The sequence below is a fragment of the Moschus berezovskii genome, chromosome X (genome assembly GCF_049115385.1).
Source record: "Moschus berezovskii isolate FMDL1 chromosome X, NW_MosBer_1.0, whole genome shotgun sequence".
Taxonomy (NCBI): domain Eukaryota; kingdom Metazoa; phylum Chordata; class Mammalia; order Artiodactyla; family Moschidae; genus Moschus; species Moschus berezovskii.
The window spans coordinates 49,568,123-49,591,744 of NC_142488.1; the positions used below are offsets into that span (position 1 = coordinate 49,568,123).

At 45.4% G+C, this 23,622-nt stretch overlaps 2 protein-coding genes across 3 annotated transcripts in view; one reads left to right on the forward strand and one right to left on the reverse strand.

Annotated features, from left to right (window-relative positions):
- The window catches only part of FGD1 (FYVE, RhoGEF and PH domain containing 1), a 37,426-nt gene extending 31,786 nt beyond the window's left edge, over positions 1–5,640 (forward strand). The window contains exons 13-18 of the mRNA XM_055438474.2: positions 1,040–1,070; positions 1,573–1,674; positions 2,026–2,151; positions 2,329–2,490; positions 4,075–4,218; positions 4,731–5,640. Coding sequence (XP_055294449.2) covers positions 1,040–1,070; positions 1,573–1,674; positions 2,026–2,151; positions 2,329–2,490; positions 4,075–4,218; positions 4,731–5,036 — 871 coding nt within the window. The 3' untranslated portion in view covers positions 5,037–5,640. The remainder of the gene's footprint in view (positions 1–1,039; positions 1,071–1,572; positions 1,675–2,025; positions 2,152–2,328; positions 2,491–4,074; positions 4,219–4,730) is intronic.
- An 11-nt stretch (positions 5,641–5,651) lies between these two features.
- Positions 5,652–10,585, reverse strand: TSR2 (TSR2 ribosome maturation factor). 2 transcript variants are annotated; one of them, XM_055438477.2, is made up of 5 exons: positions 10,467–10,585; positions 10,213–10,303; positions 7,567–7,658; positions 6,833–7,006; positions 5,652–6,604 (listed from the first exon to the last, which is right to left on the reverse strand). In XM_055438477.2, the coding sequence occupies exons 1-5, from the start codon at positions 10,548–10,550 to the stop codon at positions 6,470–6,472; spliced, it is 576 nt and encodes a 191-aa protein (XP_055294452.1). In that variant the 5' UTR covers positions 10,551–10,585; the 3' UTR covers positions 5,652–6,469. The 2 variants fall into 2 exon arrangements, with proteins under 2 accessions (XP_055294452.1, XP_055294451.1); XM_055438476.2 differs by having other exon boundaries at positions 10,440–10,550.
- Between the last annotated feature and the right edge of the window lie 13,037 nt (positions 10,586–23,622).

The following is a 23,622-nucleotide window of genomic DNA, read 5'->3' on the forward strand; positions in this document are numbered from 1 at the left end:
GGGAAAGGCTACCCATTCTAGTATTCTGGCCTGGAGAATTCCATGGACTGTATAGTCCATGGGGTCACAAAGAGTCGGACATGATTGAGTGGCTTTTACTGGAGTGTAACTGTGGAAGGAGATTAGAGGAAGCCAGGCGGGAGTCAGCCAAGAGGCTGGCTCCTACTCCTAGTGAGCTGTTGATGGGCCTGCACCAGGGCAGACAGGAGAGTTGGGGAAGGAAGGCAAAGGGAAGGGGCAACACACTGATTGAGCACCCACCAAGGATTGTGCTGGGCACTTTACACATCACCTCAGTTACTGCTTTGATAGCTCAGTTGGTAAAGAATCTGCCTGCAATGCAGGAGACCCCAGTTCGATTCCTGGGTCGGGAAGATGCCCTGGAGAAGGGAAATTCTCCAGTATTCTGGTCCATGGGGTCACAAAGAGTCGGACATGACTGAGCAACTTTCACTTTCCAGTTACTGCTCAGAACAACCCAGGATGATAATTATCATCCATTCTTACAAGTGAAGAAAAATAAACTGCCCTCCTTTCTCAAACTTGACATTCTAGCAAAAACAGGGAACTATTCATGGTTTCCTGTACATTCTATATGCTAATTCACACACTTCACCCTAACCCCCTCTACTTGAGGGCTAGCACCTCCTTGAGGAAACCATCTTTAGCAGCCCCCACCCAAACTCCAGGATGGGACAGGTTTCCTGGGCTCCTCAGCCCCATTTTCCCTCTGTCACAGCACTGATTCCCCTGTACTGTCCATGTCTGCCCCCATGAGCTCCTTCCTTGATGGGTAGGGTCTGCTCTGAGGCCCAGGCTCCTAGCATAGGGTCTGGAAAGTATTAATAACTGTTCAATAAGTAAACTCAGGTTATATGATTTGCCTAAGGTCACATAAGTGGTAAGTGAAGGAGCAAGGTCAAACTCAGATCTTTCCAACTCCAAAACATCTGCTCTTTACCACTCCAATTGCTTTTGGTTGGCCTGCCTAACCCAACATCTTTCTTTCCCCCTGCCCCCACCACCTTCCCTACCCAAGGACTGAGGAAGAGAAGAAAGACTGGGTCCAGGTAACATCTAAGAAGGCTTTGTGGTAGGGGGCTGGAAGAGTATTAACAGGTCTTCTGGGGGTGGTGGGCTCTCCCCTAATATTCACATCTGACCATAATGGGCCTGGACATCTGCCTTCCAATAAATTTTACCATCCCCACTTTACAGATAAGCAAACTGAGGTCCAGAGGTTAAGCAGAAACTACCCAGTTCTTTAGAAAGCTGGCTCCTCTGAAGGTGTAACCTCAGTGAGTTAAGCCCTGTAAAACATTTAATCCCAGACATTTGCCAGGAAGGCCTTCTGTGGTTTTTCAGCCACTGATCCCCTTCACCCATTTCACAAATACAAGAACTGAGACCTGGATTTTGGGAAGGGACTTACCCAAGGTCATATATCTAGCAAGGTATAGAACTGGGTCTAGAATCCAACTTTTCTGACTCCAAGCTAGTTTATAGGAAAGTGAGGTAAGGGTGGAAATAGATAGTTGGGTTTTGACCTCTTATTTCTTACACCTCTCCCAGGCCATCAACTCTACCCTCCTGAAGCATGAACAGACGCTGGAGACCTTCAAGCTGTTAAATTCCACAAACAGGGAAGATGAAGACACACCCCCCAACTCTCCGGTAAGAATCCACATCCCCTCCTTCTGCACCAGGATCCCCTCCAGGCGCCCACCTTACCTTGAGATATTCCTCTCTTCTTCCCAGAGAGGCAGTAGATGACTGCAGAAGCACAGGCTTCTGTTGGTAGGGTCATAGCGAAATTATTGGGGAAACCAATGCCCGGAAAGTGTTAGTACAAGTGACAGGTCTTCAATAGCATGGTGAAGTAGAGCAGAGCCAGGATTCAAAGGCAGGTCTTCTGAATCTGTCTGTTGCCTACCAATGATGATCCAAGCCTGGGAAAGGGCTGGATTGACTGGGCTGGGGAGTCTGAGTTTGACTCTCTGACTGGAGACCTGGCCCTCTCTCCAGAATGTGGATCTTGGAAAACGGGCACCTACGCCCATCCGAGAAAAGGAAGTCACCATGTGCATGCGCTGCCAGGAGCCCTTCAATTCCATCACCAAACGCAGGCACCACTGCAAGGCCTGCGGACATGTAAGTGTTGAGAGGCAGGGGCAGAGCTATGGAGCAGACAGGCTGGCAACCCAAAGGCCCACTTCTAAGAGGGCACCCTCTAAGTGGGGGGAGGCTGTGAAGTCCACTGTGGGAGTTGGTACACTGAAGGGGAAGACCCACTGGAATCAGGCTGTTCTTACCCACTTGCCACCCCAGGTGGTTTGTGGAAAGTGCTCTGAGTTCCGGGCTCGCCTTGTCTATGACAACAACCGTTCCAACCGTGTGTGCACTGATTGCTACGTGGCCTTGCATGGTGTACCCGGGAGCAGCCCAGCCTGCAGCCAGCATACACCCCAGCGCCGGAGGTCCATCCTGGAGGTAAGAGCCAGGCCTCTCAACTAACCCTCAACTGACCACAGGGGCCCCAGCCACTCACGCAGTGGTGACTAAGGCCTGGGCATCTCTGAAATTGTAATACCATGTGCATGCGCTAAACAAGTGACCCAGGCTTCAAATGAGTAAAATGAGTACAAAAGTGAATCAGAGTAATTTTTATTTAAGTGCTTTAGACGTTTAATCTTCACAGTAACTTATCTATCAATGCTTTTCCTATTCTTGTTTTACAAAGGAGGAAACTGAGGCCCAGGGAGGTATATTTGCCCAAGTTACACAGTGAGTGGCAGAGCTGGGATTTTAACTAACAAAATACCTTTTCTTATTACAGTGGATATGTGCATTGAAGAAAGTTAGACGTCATAACCAAAAATAATAAAAAAGACCATATTCCTTTAACCCAGGGCTTCCCTGGTAACTCAGTGGTAAAGAATCCACCTGCCAATGCAGGAGATACGGGTTCAATCTCTGAGTTGGGAAGATCCCCTGGAGAAGGAAACGGCAAACTATTCCAGTTCACCTGGGAATTCCCATGGACAGAGGAGCATGGTGGGCTACAGTCCATGGGGTCGCAAAAGTTGGACAGCACTGAGTGACTAAACTACTACTACAGATTCCTTCAACCCAGAGATTACCACCATTAATGCTTATGCTTCCTATCTTTCTAGATACATGCACATACATAAACTTACACTTTGTAACTAAATTGTGGTATTTATTTAACACTTAAAGAAAGCTAACTCCATGCCAGGCACTCTTCTAAGCACTTTACATATAGTAACTAATTTAATCCTCAGAACAGCCCTATATGTTCTCCTTCCAAGTCAATATATCAGTATTTCCATCTAGGGCTGGGATTCTGAGCCTGACTGCCTTACCCACCCACCCACCCACCCACCCAACCCCTTAACCACAATGCTAAGTTGCTTCTCACTGAGTGTAGGGAATGCATGTGATGGAAGACTGAAAAAAAGATGAAGTGTAAATGCTAAATGACATGAGGAATAAATGGGCTGATGGAGAATGCCTGACTGACATTTAGGGGCCCCCACTGAGAGTCACACACCCCTCCCACCAAGCCTTAGAGGCAGTAGCCATGGCCTGAATCCAGCAGATAAGCCTGGCTTTGAATTTCAACTCTCACTGGGTTGCTGCTGCTGCTAAGTCACTTCAGTCGTGTCCAACTCTGTGCGACCCCATAGACGGAAGCCCACCAGGCTCCCCCATCCCTGGGATTCTCCAGGCAAGAACACTGGAGTGGGTTGCCATTTCCTTCTCCAATGCATGAAAGGAAAAGTGAAAGTGAAGTCACTCAGTCATGTCGGACTCTTAGCGACCCCGTGGACTGCAGCCTACCAGGCTCCTCCATCCATGGGATTTTCCAGGCAAGTACTGGAGTGGGTTGCCATTGCCTTCTCCCTCACTGGGTTGACAGTGGGCAAATCACTCCTGCCACCTGAGCTTCAGGATCCTCCTGAGACATGTGAATAGCAATCCCTATGCTAAGGAGTGCTGGGGCCAAGGTAGGCCTCCTATCAATATTGATGCCCCTCATGTCTCTGGTCACAGAAACAGGCCTCAGTGGCTGCGGAGAACAGTGTCATCTGCAGCTTCCTACACTACATGGAGAAGGGTGGAAAAGGCTGGCACAAGGCATGGTTTGTGGTCCCTGAGAACGAACCCTTGGTGCTGTACATCTACGGAGCTCCTCAGGTAAGCATCCTACTCCTGGTCCTTTCAGCCACCTGGCAAAGCCAGGCTACTCTCCTTTCCTCTCAGTCCTTCACCTCTCCTTGGCCTTGGAGGATAGTGTGAACCTAAGGGGAAATCAGAAGCCCCCACCCTTATGAGACAGGCTCGAGACAAGGAGTGATTATGGATCAACGTACGTAAGAATAAATGGGGTGAGTTATGGGGGAATGAAGCTGAAGTGGAGACAAGATACTGCTTAATCCAATTTGGAGTGGGCAAGATAGAGAAGAGGGCAACAGCCCAAAGGCCTGAAAACATTATATGCTTAAGACTAGCCTAGCTGGCTTGGGATGTAGAAGGAAAGAGGTATTTGAACCAGCCTGCAGTTCTAGCCCCAGTTCAGATATTTTCCTGTTGCTCAGTTAAACCACGTAAGGTTCTTGAGCAGCGAACGAAAAAGAGGGGTTTAGAAGATGCAAAACCAGTGAGAAGCCCAACCCCAAGGTGACCCTAGCTCTGTCCCTGTTCCCCAGGATGTGAAAGCGCAGCGCAGCCTGCCCCTCATTGGCTTTGAGGTGGGGCCTCCTGAGGCTGGGGAGCGGCCTGACAGACGGCATGTCTTCAAGATCACCCAGAGCCACCTGAGCTGGTACTTCAGTCCTGAGACAGAGGAGCTACAGCGGCGCTGGATGGCTGTGCTTGGCCGGGCAGGCCGTGGAGACACGTTCTGCCCAGGGCCCACACTGTCTGAGGACAGGGAGATGGAGGAGGTGCCAGTGGCAGCTTCAGGAGCCACTGCTGAACCCTCCGAAGCCCCCCAGACCCGAGATAAGACCTAGAGGGTTTGTGGGTAACTGGGACCCCCTGCCCCACACTCTAGCTGCCCATGTCCAATTAAGGGCCCCAGCCCCCACCCTCCCATCTCAGTCAATACTTGAACTCCCATCATGGGCACTTTCAATCCTGAATGCTGGGTCTTGGGTTTTTTTAATTCATCTTTTCACAAAACCTGGGCTTTTAAAAAAATATTCGTACAGTGTGGTTAATTTTTTTTAAACCCTGTCCCCCCAGGGAGGGTGGGGGCTGTTGCTAGACCTGCCTGAATTAGGCCATTTCCCCCCAACCCCTTAATACCCTACAGATCCTGCCTCCACCCAATTCCCTCCAAAGCACCAGAGGCAGGAGATCTGGATTCAAGTGCCAGCTCTGCCACAGACCCCATGGCCCTGGCCCACCCCTGCCCCTTCAACCAGTGTCTTCATATGTATGATGCTATGTGGGGTGGTGACCAGACCCCTCCTGCCTCTCCCATGGCTTACAGCTTCTACCTGGCCCCCAGGGCTACCCAGTATTTTATCGTCTAGACCCATGGCAGGGCCACTGGGCAGGACAGGGGAACACGGGGGAGGACAAAGAATACTCTGTTTTGTTTTTTAAAGAAAAATACAGTTTATTTCAAGCTTACAGAAACTTTCAGAGTGCGACTGTGCTCCATTTGTCCATCTGTTTGTTTGTCCAAAGTACCAGGTTGTTGGGGTAAGCCCAGAAACTGCTCCCTCGTTGAGCTGTGAAGCTCAGCTCCCAGAAGGATGCTTCCAAGACTACTCACAGGTCAAGCCACAAATTAAACAATAAGATATTATTTATTGAGGTGACTTCGATGGGATGAGGTGTTTGGAAAGAGGCTGGAGGAGACAGAAAATAAAGCCCAGGTCCCCTGAGCTCACTGCCTAGATAAGGTGTTAGACATCCTGAAGGAACCTAGGGCTGGACCCTGGGCTGCAGGAAGGAAACATCCCTGGGAGGTTCAGGAACACAGGGCTGCTCTGTTTGGGGGGGGGGGAGGGGCAGGTACCACAGCTACTTTCTTTCATATCTTCAACTAATCTCTCTTCTATTTGCAAGCTCATCTCACCACTCCTTACCCAGCAGGAATATTAGTTCTCCTGCTGGCTCTCTCCCTTCACACATTCACCTGCCTACTATCAACCAGTGTTTAGCTTCTCCTCCAGTCATTCCCATACCCACTCATCCCTCCCTCTTCACACTGGTTGCACCCAAGAGGCACTTTGCTGGGAAAACAGGCCTCATCACTCAGACCACCCCAAGTCCGAGGACCCTTGGACTCTTCTTCCCCTGGAAGAAGCTGGACAAGGGAATGGGGAGAGGGTGGATATGGGATAACCAGTCCACAGGTCTGCAACCCTCCAACAAAAACCCTACAAATCCCAAACAACTAGCATACAAGGACCCAGACCATTTCCAGCCCCATTCATTTCTTTCTCCGGACAATGGTCCAGCCATCCTCCACTATATCCTCTTCCTTAATAGTCTGGGAGTCTGGACCACAGGGTTCAGGCTGGGGGCAGACCCCATCTGTAGCTGCCCCATCATTCGTAGCTGCAACCTAGAGGAGAAATACAAGAGAGAGCTAAATAAACCCCCAGCCATGGCCAATGGAGACCCAGGCTCTCCTAGCTTTGCCAGGACTGGCCGTGTGACCTTGGGAAAATTTCCTGCCCTTTATGGATAATACAACAACCACCACCCCCATCATTTCCCTGTGAAATTAGCTGATCTCCCAGAAGACTGAAAATATCTACATCTCCACACCCAAAAGTTACACCCCTTTCACCTCCATCTCCTCCACGCTGTTTGCATCATCGTCCTCATCAGTCTCTCCAGCTGTCGTCAGTGCAGTGGCTCTGACCTTGCACTTTCTTTGGGTGATGAGAGAGGCCATCTCCTTCAGAGCAGCCCTATCACCCCTCTGCAAGTGGTGGAACATGGTCTGCAGCTGCTGGCTCACCTACCAAGAAAACATTCAACCAGCTTCGATTTTCTAGAGAACCTACAATATAACCAGCTCATGTTTGTAACAAGAGTGGGGAGGGGTCTGGAATTTTCCAGAAGAGAATGGAGATCTTTTCTCCCCTAAGGAGTTCACTGATGAAGCAACCACATATGAAGGGCTCATTAAGGGCCTGAAGTGTTGAAGGAGGCCCTCCTAGTACAGAAGGCACTAGAACTGGGTTTGAAAGACAGAAGACATAAAAAGGGAAGGCAATCCTAGCAGGAGTAATGATGTTAACCAGAACATTTGGAAATATACCTGCCTGGTGTGCCCCTGAGATGGAGGTGACAAACAGACCTGACTGAGAATGATACATGGAGAGAAATAATACAGGCAGGATTTGAAAGGCCTGGGAAGACTAGACTTTCCTTTAGGCAACAGGGAGTCATAGCAAGTTCTTGCACAGGACTCAAGAAAAGAATGGTTATAGCCAAAAGTGTTCATCTAAAACAGACAGCTAGGGAGAAGAAAGGCTGCAGGCAGGAAGATGGTAGTTGTATCCATGACATGCTCACCTGGGGCAGACTCCCATCCTCCACAACTGTATCAAACTCGTTCATCATTAGCTCCCCGAGGAAGTCCTCCACCTCATCTAGCTCCAAGTCAGCTGAGTATAAAAGGATAAAGTCCTCTGGTCAAAGACCAGCCAACTTCATCACCCTTGCCCACTACTCTTAAGTACCTACTTGGTGGATCTACATCTGATTGATGGGTAAAGATTTAATGAGCCTTTTATTTGCTAAAGTGTTCTACATTCAAGGTTTTAACATGATTTTTAAAAAGAAAAAAACACAAACATTAAATACCTAATTTCCAATCTCCTGCATTCTACCAAGTCCTCTATTCCTGCATCATTCCATCCACACTCACCCTCTTTTCAGCTGGCCTATTTTAACCAACCTCCTCTCCACCTAACCTTGAGCATGTGAGTTATTCATCTCTAAGACTGTTTTCTGCAAAGTGAGGTTAATGGTAACCTCCCTGAAGGTCTGTTATGAGAAGTCACCCAAACAATGCCTAGTATAGGCACTGTTTGTTTGGAACAATGGAAATCCATGTTCATTTCCATTACTCAAGAGCTGAAGTTTTTGAAATGTAAAGACCGACACAGGAGGCCACAGACCAATGGGATAGGGAAGAAGAAACAAATATTCAGTACTTGCCATGATGAAATCATCACAGCCTTGACCTCAATGTCCTATTGTATGACTTTAGCTGAGACTTCCTCTCTCAGCTTCAGTTACCTTATAGGCCCATGCTCTACTTTTTCTGAATTAGAAAATAACTCAAGGAAGTCTTCCACAAAGCTCCTTGCTCTCTCTTCCCTCTGGGAGAGCTCATTCACCCCCTTCACTTTCCCTACCATTCTAATACCCCCCAAATCAGTCTCCAACCCAGGCTATGCTCCACCTGTTCCACAGGTGCTTCAGACCCTCCATATCCAAAGCCAGATTCATCATCTTACCCTCCAAACCTAATTTTCATTCTCCAGTATTCTTCTAGTCCATGAAAGGCACCTAAGCCACCCAGTGACTCAAACTAGAAACCTGCCCCATTTTCCCTCCCCCTCTAGAGTCAAACAATTTCCTTAGAGTCATCCCTTCTTTCCCATGACTAATGCCCTAGTTCAGGCCTCATCGTTTTCTAGACAGATATAGCCCTCTCCTTAGTCTTTCCCTCTGAAGTCCATGCTCCATACTGACTACTTTCTGAACTTTCTAGCCAGAAAACCCCATTCTATTAGATCCTGCTCGTGAATTTTTAATCCCCTAACTGCAGTGTTTCATATTCTGCTTTTGAAAAATAACTGGCCTTCTGGATTTAAAGGGAAGTTATTCAAAGAAAACTAAAGGGAAACAAAGGTAAACAGGTTTCTTTTCGGTGGTTCTTGTCCTTATCCAAGCTTTTAATATGTTAATGATTACTGTGACTCTTCAGGAAGAGCTGAAGAAAAGAGCTTTCCTTATATAATTTGACTGGAGAAGTTTTTTCTTCACCAAACATCTAAGAGAACTAGTCTTCCAAAGCATGCATTCTGGCAAACGCTGGCCTAAAGGACAAAAATCAAAGGCACATAAGGCCTTCCATGTCTCACTCTTTTTCCAGGGGCTTCTCCATCTCCCATCTTCATTCTCCACCACTCCTCCCTTCCACATACCCACAAGCACACACACACATCCCTACTCTAATACTGAGCTCCCTGCCACTTTCCAAATATAACACATAATCTCCTCACACCACAGGACTTATTTCTGAGTGTTGCTCTCTCTGCCTCCCCTCCTTGTTAACTCCTTCTTATCCCTTAAGATTCAGCCAATCACCATCATTCCATAAAGATCTCCGAAAGACGCCTTCTCCCCCAGCTCACATTACCCAAGCATCCTGAGCTCCTCATTATTAGAACACCTATCACCCTGTCTGCAAATGCCTATTTACTTGTCTGGATCTCTCACTAGATGGTAAATTTCCTTGAGAGAAAGGACTCCGCCTAATGTCAGCTCCAAGACTAAAAAACTAAATGAAGAATTCTGTAAAAATCCTTATTTCGTAAAAGACTCCCTGTTTTGTTCTTATACGACCCTCAAAACGCGTCAGAGCTGTAGATCTCTGCTGTCCAAATAGTCAAATGTGGTTACTGAGCACTTAAAATGTGGCTAGGCAAAAAAACAATGAAACGTGCTAAAACTGCAAAATACCCACCAGATTTTGAAAATACTAAAAAAGGATGTAAAACATCTCATTAATAGCGTTTTATACTGACTACATGTTGAAATATTTTCGATCTATTGAGGTGAGCAGTTCATTTCATCTGCTTCTTTATACTTTATTAATGTGGAGGCTGAAAAAATTTAAATTACATGATGCGACTAACATGTTTCTCTAGGATCGTGCTGGTGGATACTTTTACATCCATTTTACAAATTAGGAACCTGAGTATCGAGGCGGGGCAATAATACTTGTCCAGCAACATACCTTGAGTCAACGGCACGGCCCACGTGACATTCGAACTCAGGATTCTGACTTCAAAGTCTGCGTTCATTTCACCTCGCCCTCAGGTACCAACCGACAATTGCTCAAGAAGTGCAGACTCACTAGAATCGGCGGCCTCCTCCTCCTCACGCCCCCAAAGAGACAAGTCCCAGAACCTTACATTCACTCACCATTGCGGAAGAAATACTCCTCCACTGCTCCCCCGAGCCACTCAGCCTTCTCTTGGCTGTGCACACCTCCGAAGCCGTTCTCCACAGCGATCTGCGAATACAGACCCAAGCCCATCACGTCAGTCAGGGAGCCCGCCTGCAGTGGCGCAGAATTCCGCTGTTTATGCCGCCCAACCAAGCCTCAGGCGGCTCGCTAAACCAACTCCTGTTCTCTCACGGTCCCTAACCTTTATGCCAGCCGCGGCTCCGCTCACCTGCAAGGCGGGCCAGGCCTGCAGCGCCGCGCGGACTGCAGCCCCGAAGAGCGCTCGCGAATCTTCAGCAGCGCCCGCCATCATCCGGCCGCGGACCACATGACGCCCAGGCGGGCCAATACCTGCGCAGTACCGCCCAGACAGAAGGAGTCGGAAGCCGAGCCTGAGAATGCAGATTGGCCTTTCCGCTGACCTGGTAGCAAGACAAGAGCAATAGAAAAGTCTGTCGAGGAATCGATGACACCAACACTGTTCAGTTCAGTTCAGTTCAATTCAGTCGCTCAGTCTTGTCCGACTCTCCGCGACCCCATGAATCACAGCACGCCAGGCCTCCCTGTCCATCACCAACTCCCGGAGTTCACTCAAACTCATGTCCACAGAGTCGGTGATGCCATCCAGCCATCTCATTCTCTGTCGTCCCCTTCTCCTCCTACCCCCAATCCCTCCTAGCATCAGACTCTTTTCCAGTGAGTCAACTCGTCGCATGAGGTGGCCAAAGTATTGCAGTTTCAGCTTTAGCATCAGTCCTTCCAATGAACACCCAGGATTGATCTCCTTTAGAATGGACTGGTTGGATCTCAATTAAATCTAAGGAAGCCAGGAGTGGAGGACGCCTAGGTCCATGAATTCGGGACACAAGGGTACTGCGCAGAGAAGATGTGGGGAACTTATTAAGGATGCAGATTTCAGGCCCTTGGACAGCAACCTCAGGTAGCAATGCTACAAATCTGCATTTAATAATGTATCCAGAACAGCAGCAAAATACACATTTTTTCTGAAGTGCAAGTGGAACATGTTCCAGGACAGACCATATGTTATGTCCTAAAGCAGCCCTCAATAAGTTTAAAAGGATTAAAACCATACAAAGATTGTTCTTCAAACACAGTGGGGTGAAATTAGAATTCAATAACAGAAAGACGTTTGTGGAATTCAAATACGTGTATTTTAACACACTTCTAAATAACAAATGAGTCAAAGAAAAAAATCACAAGGGAAAACAGAAGACATCTTGAAATAACTTGAAAACTAAGGCACGGCACACCAAAATTTATGAGGTGGAGCTAAAGCAATGCTTAAATGGAATCTTATAGATATAAACGTCCCTATTAAAAAGAAGAAAAATCTTAAATGAATAGCCTGATCTGCCACCTTCAGAAACTAGAAAAAGAATAGAGTAATCCCAAAGCAAGCAGAAGGAAGGAAGGAAATAATAAAATTGGAGAGGAAATAAATGCAACATAAAGTAGAAAAACAATAGAGAAAATTAGTAAAACCAAAAGTAGTGTTTTTAAGAAAGATCAACAAAATTTACAAAGTTTTAGCTAGATTGACTAAGTAAAAAAAAAGAGAAGATTCAAATTACTGAAATCAGGAATGAAAGAGGTGACATCACTCCCAACTAGTCAAAAAAAGCCCATATATTGTATGGTATCATTTATCTGATATGTACAGAATAAGCGAATCTATAGAGACAGAAAATAGATTAATTGTTGCCTAGGAATAGGGGAAGGGGGAAAATGGGGCCTGACTCCTAAGGAGTATAGGGTTTCTTTTAGTGGAAATGAAAATGTTTTGAAATTAGATGTGGTGACAGCTACTGTTAGGGCCTGAGTCCTGTCCTCCCCCCCTCCGCCCCCCCCCAGCCATTCATATGTTTAAGCCCTACCCCTAAGAATGTGACTGTATCTGGAGGCAGAGTCTCTAAAGAAATGATTAAGGTAAAATGAGGCCATACAGTGAACCCTAGTCCAATATGATTGGTGACCTTAGAAGAAGAGAAGATTATGGCCCAGCCGTTAGGATTCCAAGCTTCCACTGTAGGGAACACAGGGGGTTTTGATCCCTGGTCGGGGAACTAAGATCCCACAAGAAGTGTAGCAAGGCCAAAAATAAAAAGAGACTCGGAAAGAGACACCAGATGCATGCACAGAGAGATGACCATGTGAACACACATCTGCAAGCCAAGGAAAATGGCCTCATAAGAAACCAAACCTAGCAACACCTTGATCTTGAAACTCTAGCTTCTAGAACTTTGAGAAAATAAAGTTTTGTTGTTAAAACCACCAGTCTGGAGTATTTTCTTATGGCAACCCTAGCAAACAAATATAGTTGCACAACTCTGAAAATATACTGCTGCTGCTGCTGCTGCTAAGTCACTTCAGTCGTGTCCGACTCTGTGTGACCCCATAGACGGAAGCCCACCAGGCTCTCCTATCCCTGGGATTCTCCAGGCAAGAACACTGGAGTGGGTTGCCATTTCCTTCTCCATTTAATTGTATTTTTTAAATGGGTGAAGTTTATAGTATATAAATAATATCTCAATAAAATTGTTTTTAGAAAAGTGTTATAGGTGATCCCCTCTCACAGCAAAGGATGCAAACTTTGGACTAGACTAGGTTAGCATACCGGAGAAGGCAATGGCAAGCCACTCCAGTACTCTTGCCTGGAAAATCCCATGGAGGGAGGAGCCTGGTAGGCTGCAGTCCATGGGGTTACTAAGGGTCGGACACGACTGAGCAACTTCACTTTCACTTTTCACTTTCACGCATTGGAGAAGGAAATGGCAACCCACTCCAGTGTTCTTGCCTGGAGAATCCCAGGGATGGGGGAGCCTGGTGGTCTTCCGTCTATGGGGTCACACAGAGTCGGACACGACTGAAGTGACTTAGTAGCAGCAGCAGGTTAACATACAGTACTGATGCTTCTGTGTCTGGTCCTATGCTGAGTGCTGCTGGGTCACAGGGTTTGGTCAGATGCTCAAGGAGCTTACAGTCTGGCATGCAAGATTGTCAGGACCATAGACTATGATCAGTGCTCAGGGTGAATGCAGATTTTGAAAGGCCTGAGGTTGATAGAGGTTTTAAAGGTGTCTTTAAGAAAAATAGTACAAATTTAGAGTGAAAGAAATTTAGATTTATCAAAGAAATTTTAAAATTTACAAATTCCAATTTAAAAATCTGAAAAGTGCCACAAAAATCCTCAAAACTAGAAAAATAAGATATTTTTATTAATTGCCTAACTCATCTCTCTACTAATGTTTCCTTTTTTTCTTTTTAGGGTGCACTTTGATATCCTTCTGTAAGCAAAGAACAATTATTTTATAATAACATTTTCAAGAGAGAATAAAAAGAATCCAATTGAATTAAATTCCATTCAACTGATCAAAATATTTTGTTATTGGTATTTTATGAAAATTTCAACTTCACAGCTCATTATTAGTAATAAAAAATTTGAGACTGTTATTAAATTTGGGGAAGCTTCTATATAGTTTTTTTTACATGTGAGGTGTAAAATTCCATGATATTTCGATTGTTGTTGTACAGCTACAAGTCTTAAGTACTTCTCAGATTTACAATGCTCAGCAACCAAGGACTTGGATGTGGTCTTTGCAAGCGTGAGGAGAAGAGGCTTAAATTTTATTAGTTCTATGATAAGTCCATCTCTGTGCAGTGCTAGAGGAGAAAGGAGCACGGGGGCCCATGTGAGTCCAGCAGAGGGGGTTCCTGATCCAGCCTTGGGGATTATGGTAAGCTTCTGAGAGATTACACCTCAAAGTCTGAGTGGAATTTTGCCAGGTGATAAAGTTTGTATAGATGAGGATAGGAGTGTGTTTCTAAAAGAAACAGCCTTTAATGCTGAGGAAACTATACGAAAAAACAGAAGCAGAAAACAATGTGGTGTATGATGATAATCATGAGCACTCCCAGACTGATCATCTCAAGAGGCATCAACTCCTACGGGGCTCTAGAGACTCATTCCTGCAGACTCACCAACTTAAATTGAGTTCAAAGAGGCCCAAACGGAGAAACTGAGGTTAAGCACTTCCGAGTGACTTCCCAGAGCCTCAAACGTACATAGAGAGACTAGGTAAGATTCTAGTCACCAGTTGCAGTGTATGTGTCTTGGGTTTTCCCACATCACCAAGCAATTCTTCAGCATCAGCTGGGTGTCCTACAATTCAACTCAATTCTGATACTAAAGAGGAAAAGTTAAAATTTTACATAACCTTCTGCTCATTCTGTCTCTGTAACTCAGCTTGCTCCTTGCAGTCTGGATCACGTAGGTCACCAATTCTCAGGAAGTGGGGACTTACAATACTAGGAACTGGGACAGAAAAAATAAAAATCAATTATTGGTTATCTTTAGGTTGTTGGGATATTACTGAATTGTTCTTTCATTGTTTTTCTCTTTTAAATTGTTTCTTTAATAAAGTAGTTTTAAACTAAAAAAAAAAAAAAACAATACTAGGAACTGGAGTTTATCTCACTCACCCTTGCCCTGCTCTTTGCAATTGCCCAGCCCCTGCCAACCTGCTTAATCATGCCTGTCCATGTAAAGGTCAGGCATCCCCCTCCCCATCTTGACTGCTGTTCTGTTCCCATGTGCGTGAAACTCAGTTTAAACCAGTCTATTAGCAGCTAGTGTTGCCCACTATAAGTTGAGATGAAGTCGAAGTCGCTCAGTCGTATCCAACTCTTTGCAACTCCATAAACTGTAGCCTACCAGGCTCCTCTGTCCATGGGATTTTCCAGGCGATAGTACTGGAGTGGATTGCCATTTAAGGAAATGACAATCCACTCCAGTACTCTTGCCTGGAGAATTCCACGGACGGAGGAGCCTGGTAGGCTACAGTCCACCGGGTCGCAAAGAGTCGGACACGACTCAGCGACTTCACTTTACTTTACTTTCTCCAGGGGATCTTCCCAACCCAGGGCTCAAACCCAGGTCTCCCACATTGTAGACAGACGCTTTACCGTCTGAGCCACCAGGGAAGTCCCTTTATAGTATAGTTGCCCACTATAGTAGGTCTATAAAAACTTTGTAACCCCTTTGTTCGGGGCTCAGAGCTTAGAGTGTTAACTCCTCTGGGCCCATCGGCATAATAAACATGAGTTCTCCAACTCTCCAAATGTGGTGCTTGGTTTCTCGATTACTGGTTTCTGCAACAATACTATCTACCTGGAAAGAAAGAAAGTGAAAATAGCTCAGTTGCGTCCGATTCTTTGTGACCCCATGGACTGTAGCTCGCCAGGCTCCTCTGTCCACGGGATTTCCCAGGCAAAATTACTAGAGTGGGTAGCCATCCCCTTCTCCAGGGGATCTTCCTGACTCAGGGATCGAACCCAGCAGGCAGATTCTTTACTGCATTAGCCACCAGGGAAGCCTGGAGATAGTGCCAGATCACAGAAGATTCCACAGGTTAAGGGCTCAGTCACCAGACTGCTTTTCTCTGCACCCTCTCCACTGACCACCCCCCCAACCCGCACTACAGACATGGATCCCCAAGTTCAGGTTATCACCTGTGCTTCTGACAACATGCCCAGGCCCACAGATCATAGTCCCAATGACCCTCACCTCACTAGACTGGCTCACAGAACTCAAAGAAACATTTTACTTACTAGATTATTGGTTTATTATAAAGGGATATAACTCAGGAACAGCCACATGGAAGAGAACAAGGAGATTCCAAGCTCTCTGAGCATGAAACTCTCCTGGAATCTTCACGTGTTCATCAACGCAGAAGCTCTCAGAACCTGTTCCTCTGGAGTTTTATGGAGGTTCCAGCACAGAGTACAATTGATTAGATGATTGGTCATTGGTAACTGAACTCAAACTCCAGGCTCTCTCCCCTCCTCAAGGTAGAGGGGAGGGACTGAAAGTGCCAACCCTAAGCGTGTGGTTGGCTCCACAAAAAAAGTCACTTCATTAACATAACAAAAGACGCCTTTTATCACTCTCTTCTCAGAGGAAATTCCAAAGGTTTTAGGAACTTTGTATTAGGAATGGTTTGAACAAGCTCCAGGAGTTGGTGATGGACAGGGAAGCCTGGCGTGCTACAGTCATGGGGTCGCAAAGAGCAACTGAACTGAAGACTCAATGTTGTTGCTCAGTCCTTCAGTCGTGTCCAACTCTGAACCCATGGACTGTAGTACGCCAGGCTTCCCTGTCTTTCACCATCGCCTGGAGTTTGTTCAAGCTCCTGTCCGTTGAGTCGGTGACACCACCCAACCATTTCATCCTCTGTCGCCTCCACCTGCTGCCCTCAATCTTTTCCAGCATCACTGTCTTTTCCAATGAGTCAGCTTTTCCCACCAGGTGGCCAAAGTATTGGAGATTCAACTTCAGCATCAGTCCTTCCAATGAATATTCAGAGTTGATTTCCTTCAGGATTGACCTGCTTGATCTTCTGGCTATCCAAGGGACTCTCCAATATATATTTTTATTATAAATCACAATATCACAATAGACCCACTAGAAATTCCCACACAGGGAGCCCGATTCTAGGCTCCAACAAACCAAGGCCTCTGAATGAGCCCTGAGACTGCCTTGACACTGAAAGTGACAAATTTTACCTTTTCTGTTCTTTGAACCCATCTAGCATCTAGCAATCTGGTGTAGACATTATTCTTTTTCTCAGAATAATGTTTTTAATGCATAAGCTAAAATTTAGAGTTACAGAGGAAACCAATTATATTAAAATACAGTTACCAAAATACTATAAACATTTATCTTAACATACTTTTCCTTTTGAGCACGCCTTGTAGGATCTTAGTTCCCCAACCAGGGATACAACCTAGGACCTATCACTGAAAGCACCAAGTCCTAAGCACTGGACCTTCAGAGAATTCCCAGTATATATATTTCTTTATTAATGCATTAAATACCATGATCTACTAATGGTTTTTCCAGTAGTCATGTATGGATGTGAGAGTTGGACCATAAAGAAGGCTGAGTGTCGAAGAATTGATGCTTTCAAATTGTGGTGCTTAAGAAGACTCTTAAGACTCCCTTGGACTACAGGGAGGTCAAACCAGTCAATACTAAAGAAAATCAACTCTGAATACTCATTGGAAGGAATATTCACTGGAGCTGAAGTTGAAGCTCCAATACTTTGGCCACCTGATGCAATGAGCCGACTCACTGGAAAAGATCTTGATGCTGATAAAGATTGAAGGCAAAAGGAAAAGGGGGCAGCAGAGGATAAGATGGCTAGATAGCATCACCAGCTCAATGAATATGTGTTTGAGCAAACTCTGGGAGATAGTGGAGAACAGAGGAGCCTGGTGAGCTACTATCCATGGGGTCAAAAAGAGTCGGACACATCTTAGTGACTGAACAACAACAACAACTAATGAAACAGGAGGGAAGGAGCAGGGCACAACCTTTAAAAGAATGACAGCCATTGAGGACACGACATAAGCTGGTTGGAACCAACTAGGTCCAAGATGGCAGAATAGTCAACTATCCAGTAGACCTTGAGCCTCATTATTCGCTCATTGTAACATATTAGCATGCTAAATGACTCACCCACCAGTGCCATGACTGCTCTGAGGCTGACCATGAAAGGCCAAAAAGTGGGCGGTGGCCCAATTCCTAGAAATCCCTGTCCCTTCCCCAAAATATTTGGAATAATCCTTCAGATCATTAACCTATGAAATTACCTAGCCCATAAGAACTAACCATGCCATATTTTGGTGCCTCTCACCTTCTGAGATGGCCCACACCCTGTCTGTGGAATGTGTTTCTCCCAAGGCCATTCTCCCTTTTGAAACAGACTGCATTCTTTCTATGGAATTGTACCTCTCTAAATAAGTCTATTTCTTACTTACCACTTTGTATCTCACTGAATTCTTTCTGCAATGAGATATAAAGAACCTGAGCTTCATTAAGTCCAGAGACCAGGTATTTGATCTCAATTAAAAGATCGTGGGTTTTAGCCAGATTTGAGTCCCAGCATATGGGCTCAAGTCCCAATCTGAGTTACACAGTTTCACTTACAGGTTAAATGACTACTATGATTTCAAATTAATGATGAATGTAAACAATATTTTAAGAGATCTATGAAAAATCTCTGTGTATTAGTGACAAAGTCATATGTACTGCTAATACTACTGTGGTCAGTTGCCTACATTCATTATGGAAAAAATGTCAAGTTTCAAATGGAGGTTGGTGAAAATAAAATTTTTAGCATCCATATACATAGACATTCCAAATTGTATAATTGATGCTTTATAAATCCATGAATCCCAGGTTAAATACTCCTAGACATCTCTAGAGGGAACATTTCAGGCTACTTTACGCCTTCAGATGAAGATGACCATATTGAAATGTTAAACCCTGAACTCCTAAAACCTAAACAAAAATTCAGTCCCCAGCGTGAGACCTCAGACAGAGCTCCAAGACTGAAATGCAGGTTGAACTGCCAAATTGAACTGCTAGAGTATAAATGCAGAGTGTATTTCCAGATGAAAATTTTCAGTCAAGGACCCTACTTAGGATTCCAAGACAGACCATCAGGCAGAAATTCCCAGGTAAGGTCATCACATTGAGATACCCTAGGCATGACTCCTTAGGCTAAAATATCCCAGACTGAGCACCCAGTATCTGAGCCTCCCAAAGTCAGCCAGACCCAGCCACCCAGACTGAGCCCTGAGCCTGGCACTTACTTGGTGAGAGTCTCAATCATATCTTAGACCACAAATCAGGCTCCCATATTGAATCCTTAGGTGTCTCAAGAGTGAACTGTCAACATTTAAACCCTCAAAGTCAGGTCCTCCACAATAAGCCTCTAGGCAGAGCCATAGAACTAAGACCTCAAACTTAGCTCCTTGAAGGAGAACGGGGGTAATACCTTGGAATTAGGCCCAGACTGAGTTCCCAGAAGGGCCCCTCACACACTGAGGCCACAGATATCCCCCCACTGAAAGTACAAACTAATCCCATGTTCTGAAACAGATTCCCTCAGACTGAAAACCTAATGTCCCAAATAACATGCCCAGAATGCACCCTAGAGGGAATCCTCAGAGAGAACAACCAATATGCACCCCATGAAAGCTATGAGGATGCATCTTGTAGACTTTGAACTTCAGGAAGCATAATTGATCAAGAGCCCTAGCTGCTGTGTTCTTAAATCCATCCTCTCATTTGTGCAGAGACCATACTTCCCATGAGCTACTCTCAGCCAATGACTGAGTGCGGCAGGGGTACTTTGCTGACTGGTTCAAGTAATCCCAGACAGTCTTGCCAAATCTCCCATACATTGCACAGCACTCTAGAGCTCTTTCACTCAGCCTTCGCTCCTTCTCTTCTTAGTCTGGGTCAGACTGCATTATGTTCCAGTGACTTTTCTCTCATGGGCATCCCCCCTGATAAAAGTGTGCCCACTTTTGTGACAGTAACCCCATCTTAGTGTCTGCTCCTCAGAACTAACACAAGCTCAAAGGAATGAGACAGTGAAGTTAATTGCTCCAGACTGAGCTGTCAATGTTTAAGATCCATAACTCCCATTTTCAGAGTGAGCCTATAGATTGAGATCAGGAGCCAGCATGCTCCCAGATGAACTTTCAAAGTCTCAGTCTCAGACTAACAGCCCAGTCTGAATGATTTCTGACAGGCTTGTATGGAAGAGGGAGTGAGCCTGGTGGACCCCCCAAAGGCTTCCAGATGAAATTCTCACTCCAAAAACTTTAAGCTTAGCTTTGCAGAACTACCTGCCAAAACTGAGCCCCCAGTCTAACTGCCATTGAACGGGCTCCTCTTAAGACTCCCACTGAGGAAGCTCCCACACTGAACCCCCAGACAGCTACCAATGTCTTAGCTGTCATGACATACTCCAAAAATGAATTCCTAGACAAATATCCGAAGAGGGAGTCCTAACACTCCAGACTGAGAACACTACACTGACTCCCAAAAATGATGACTGAAGGTTAATCCCCCAAACTGAGCCACTTTCCTTAGATTGAACATCCAAACTCTGGGCCCACAAAACAAACCCAAAGCCCAGAGTGAAGTACCAGACCGGTGATACAGATCAGACAGACCCTGGACTGAGCCTTCAGGTAGAATCCCAACAATCAATCTCCTAAACTGAATTTTGAACTCTCATGGATTTTTCTTTTTTTGGCTGAGCAGTGTGGCATGCAGGATCTTAGTTCCCTGACCAGGGATTGAACTCGAGCCCCTCTGCAATGGAAGTGTGGATTCTTAACCACTGGACTGCCGGAAAGCCCCTGAACTCTCATATTGAAATACTATGATCTCGAGCACCCCCAGACTAAGCCCCCTATAAAATGAACATCAAGAATGGGATTCTGTGGGCTGAAACTACCATACTGTTCAAAGACTCAGAAATTGAACTGAATCCTTTAGAGTATGTTTGTAGACCAACGTCCCCCAACTGTAATCATGAAACTGATTCCCCAGAATGAGCTTCCAGTCATCCAGTCCTTAAGTTCATACCCTCAGAATCAGTACACAAAATTGTATTCACAGAATTCAGACTGAGAATCCCAGGATTCTTGCTACCTATGTAGCGAGACTGCTAGCTCTATACTCCAACTTACATTGTCCCTTTCCTTCTTTGGAACAGAAGCCATATTTTTAGCTGAGTGGGCATAAGCAAGCCACGCTAAAAGACATTTCCAAGTCTTCCTTGCAACTGGGTAAAGCTATTTGATATGTGATATATAGGTTTTGGCCAATGAGATCTGAATGGAAGAGAGGGGCAGTTCCTTGCGATTGTTTTTACTTGAAATAAATAAAGGCTTTTGTCTTATTCAAAACATTCACATATGGTTCAAACCATTCATATATGGCTCAAACCATCCTTAGCATCTCTGATGAGATGCTGAACCCTCTAGAATGGGCTGATATCTGAGCCACAGTGAGTCAGCACTCTAAACCCAAATTCTCATGCTGAGCACCTAACAATGAATGATTCAGATAGAGCTCCTGATTGATCGATATTATGAAATTGATCCTGGTACTAAGGTAGCAATGCCTGAGTCCCTAGACAGGCAACCATAAGGTAGGTGACTCAAACAGTTTCTAGGTCAAACCACCAAAATGATGTCTCCAGAACAAATATCTTGCCTAACCTTCCTGAAGTTCCCCAGGCTGTGTACAAGAGATTTAGGTTTCAGAATAAAGTTTCAGATCCCCATACTGAGACCACACTGAACCCCCACCAAAACAAAACTCAGGGTGCGTGAGAGTAACATCAGAATAAACTGCTAAATGGAGTACCAGTCTCTCACATCCAGGGAGTGAAGTGAAAGTCCCTCAGTCGTATCTGACTCTTTGTGACCCCGTGGATTGTAGCACACCAGGCTCTGTCCATGGGGATTCCACAGGCCAGAATATGGGAGTGGGTAGCTTTTCTCTTCTCCAGGGGATCTTCCCATCCCAGGGATCAAACCCAGGTCTCCTGATTACAGGCAGATTCATTACCAACTGAGCCACCAAGAAAGCCCCCTTTAACTATGCCTAGTAAACAGAGTAGACCAGCTGATGCCTCCAAATTGAGTTCTTCAGAGTATAATTCCCAGATAGAGCTCCTTTAAATTGATCTGCCAAACTGAGGTCCCAAGTTTGAGTCTCTAGGGCTAAGACTCCATATTGATTTACATGTAATGGTAGCCCTAGGTGGTCCACTTGGGTTGTTCAGATTGAACCCTTATTAGGTCCACAGAGTGACTGCATGGACTAGACCCCTGAACTGATTTTTTCACATTGAAATCTTCAGACTAAGCCCCTATACTGAACCTGAGAATGTTGTTGTTGTTCAGTCACTCAGTCGTGTCCAACTCTTTGCAATCCCACGGACTGTAGCACGCCAGGCTTCCCTGTCCTTCACTATCTCCCAGACTTTGCTAAAACTCCTGTCCATTAAGTCAGTGAGGCCATTCAGCCATCTCATCCTCTGTTGCCCTCTTCTGCTCCTGCCCTCAATCTTTCCCAGAATCAGGGTCTTTTCCAATGAGTCACCAGCTGGCCAAAGTATTGGAGATTCAGCTTCAGCATCAGTCCTTCCAATGAATATTCAGAACTGATTTCCTTTAGGAGTGACTGATTTCATCTTCTTGTAGTCCAAGGGACTCTCAACAGTCTTCTCCAACACCACAGTTCAAAAGCATCAGTGCTTCAGTGCTCAGCTTTCTTTATGGTCCAATTCTCATATCCATACATGACTACTGGAAAAACCATAGCTTTGACTAGATGGACCTTTGTCAGCAAAGTAATGTCTTTGTTTTTTAACACACTGCCTAGGTTTGTCATAGCTTTTTCTCCAAGGAGCAAGTGTCTTTTAATTTCGTGGCTGCAATCATGGTCCACAGTGATTTTGGAGCCCAAGAAAATAAAATCTGTCACTGTTTCCACTTTTTCTCTATCTATTTGCCATGAAGTGTTGGGACTGGATACCATGATCTTAGTTTTTAGAATACTGAGTTTTAAGCCAGCTTTTTCACTCTCTTCTTTCACCTTCATCAAGAGGCTTTTTAGTTCCTCTTTGCTTCCTGCCATTAAGGTGGTGTCATCTGGAAAACTGAGACAAACAGCGACAATATTGAAACTTATCTGAGTCCTGTGTTTCTGTAAAGCGACATGGTCCCCAAATTCTCCCCCTCTTTTGGGCTCTAAGAAAGGGTTAACAGCAAAGGACTTCCCTGCTCCTATGTTGTCCAAGATAAAGCTCAACTCCACCTTTCTTTAATGACTCAGATAAGACCTGCCTCTTTCCTTCCTCATCACTTCATGAAGCTCCCAAATCATCTATCCTTGTCTACTTGACTCCATAGTAACCCAGTCTCCCTATTCTTTCAAACATTTCTCCTGTTTTATAGTTTCTCTATTGCACCATCGTGAATAAAATCATCTCCTTAATTGTCCAGTGCATTTTGTCTTTTATGCCAATCTCATTGAGGTAAGCTACCACAATGGCTACCACACTGAGGTAGCCAGATCCTCAGAGAAATTGCCTCACTCAGTCATTCATCCAGTCATTCATTAACCAAATATTAATTGAGTGCTGAATATGTGCCAGGCACTGCACTAAGCACTAGGAAGCTAACAAGACAGACAAAGGCTCTGTTTTCACAGGGTTTACAATGTGAGTGAGGATAACAGGGGAGAGAGGAACAGTTTTTAATAGGGTGGTCAGGGAAAGTACCTCTGCATGTAAGCTAAGTCACTTCAGTTATGTCCGACTCTTTGCGACCCCAAGGATGGCAGCCCACCAGGATCTTCTGTCCATGGCTTTCTCCAGGCAAGAATACTGGAGTGGATTGCCATGCCCTCCTCCAAGGGATCTTCCCAGCCCAGGGATCAAAGCCACAACTCTTATGTCTACCTGCATTGGCAGGCAGGGTCTTTACCA

Bases quoted from the DNA above. Each gene is read 5' to 3' on its own strand.
- TSR2 (XM_055438476.2), bottom strand. From the start codon at position 10,550: ATGATGGCGGGCGCTGCTGAAGATTCGCGAGCGCTCTTCGGGGCTGCA. The intron at 7,659-10,212 runs GTGAGTGAATGT...TTTTATACTCAG, and splicing joins GGAGTATTTCTTCCGCAATG to CTGACTTGGAGCTAGATGAG. The intron at 6,605-6,832 runs GTGAAAGGGGTG...TTTCTCCTCTAG, and splicing joins ACAGCGTGGAGGAGATGGAG to GTTGCAGCTACGAATGATGG.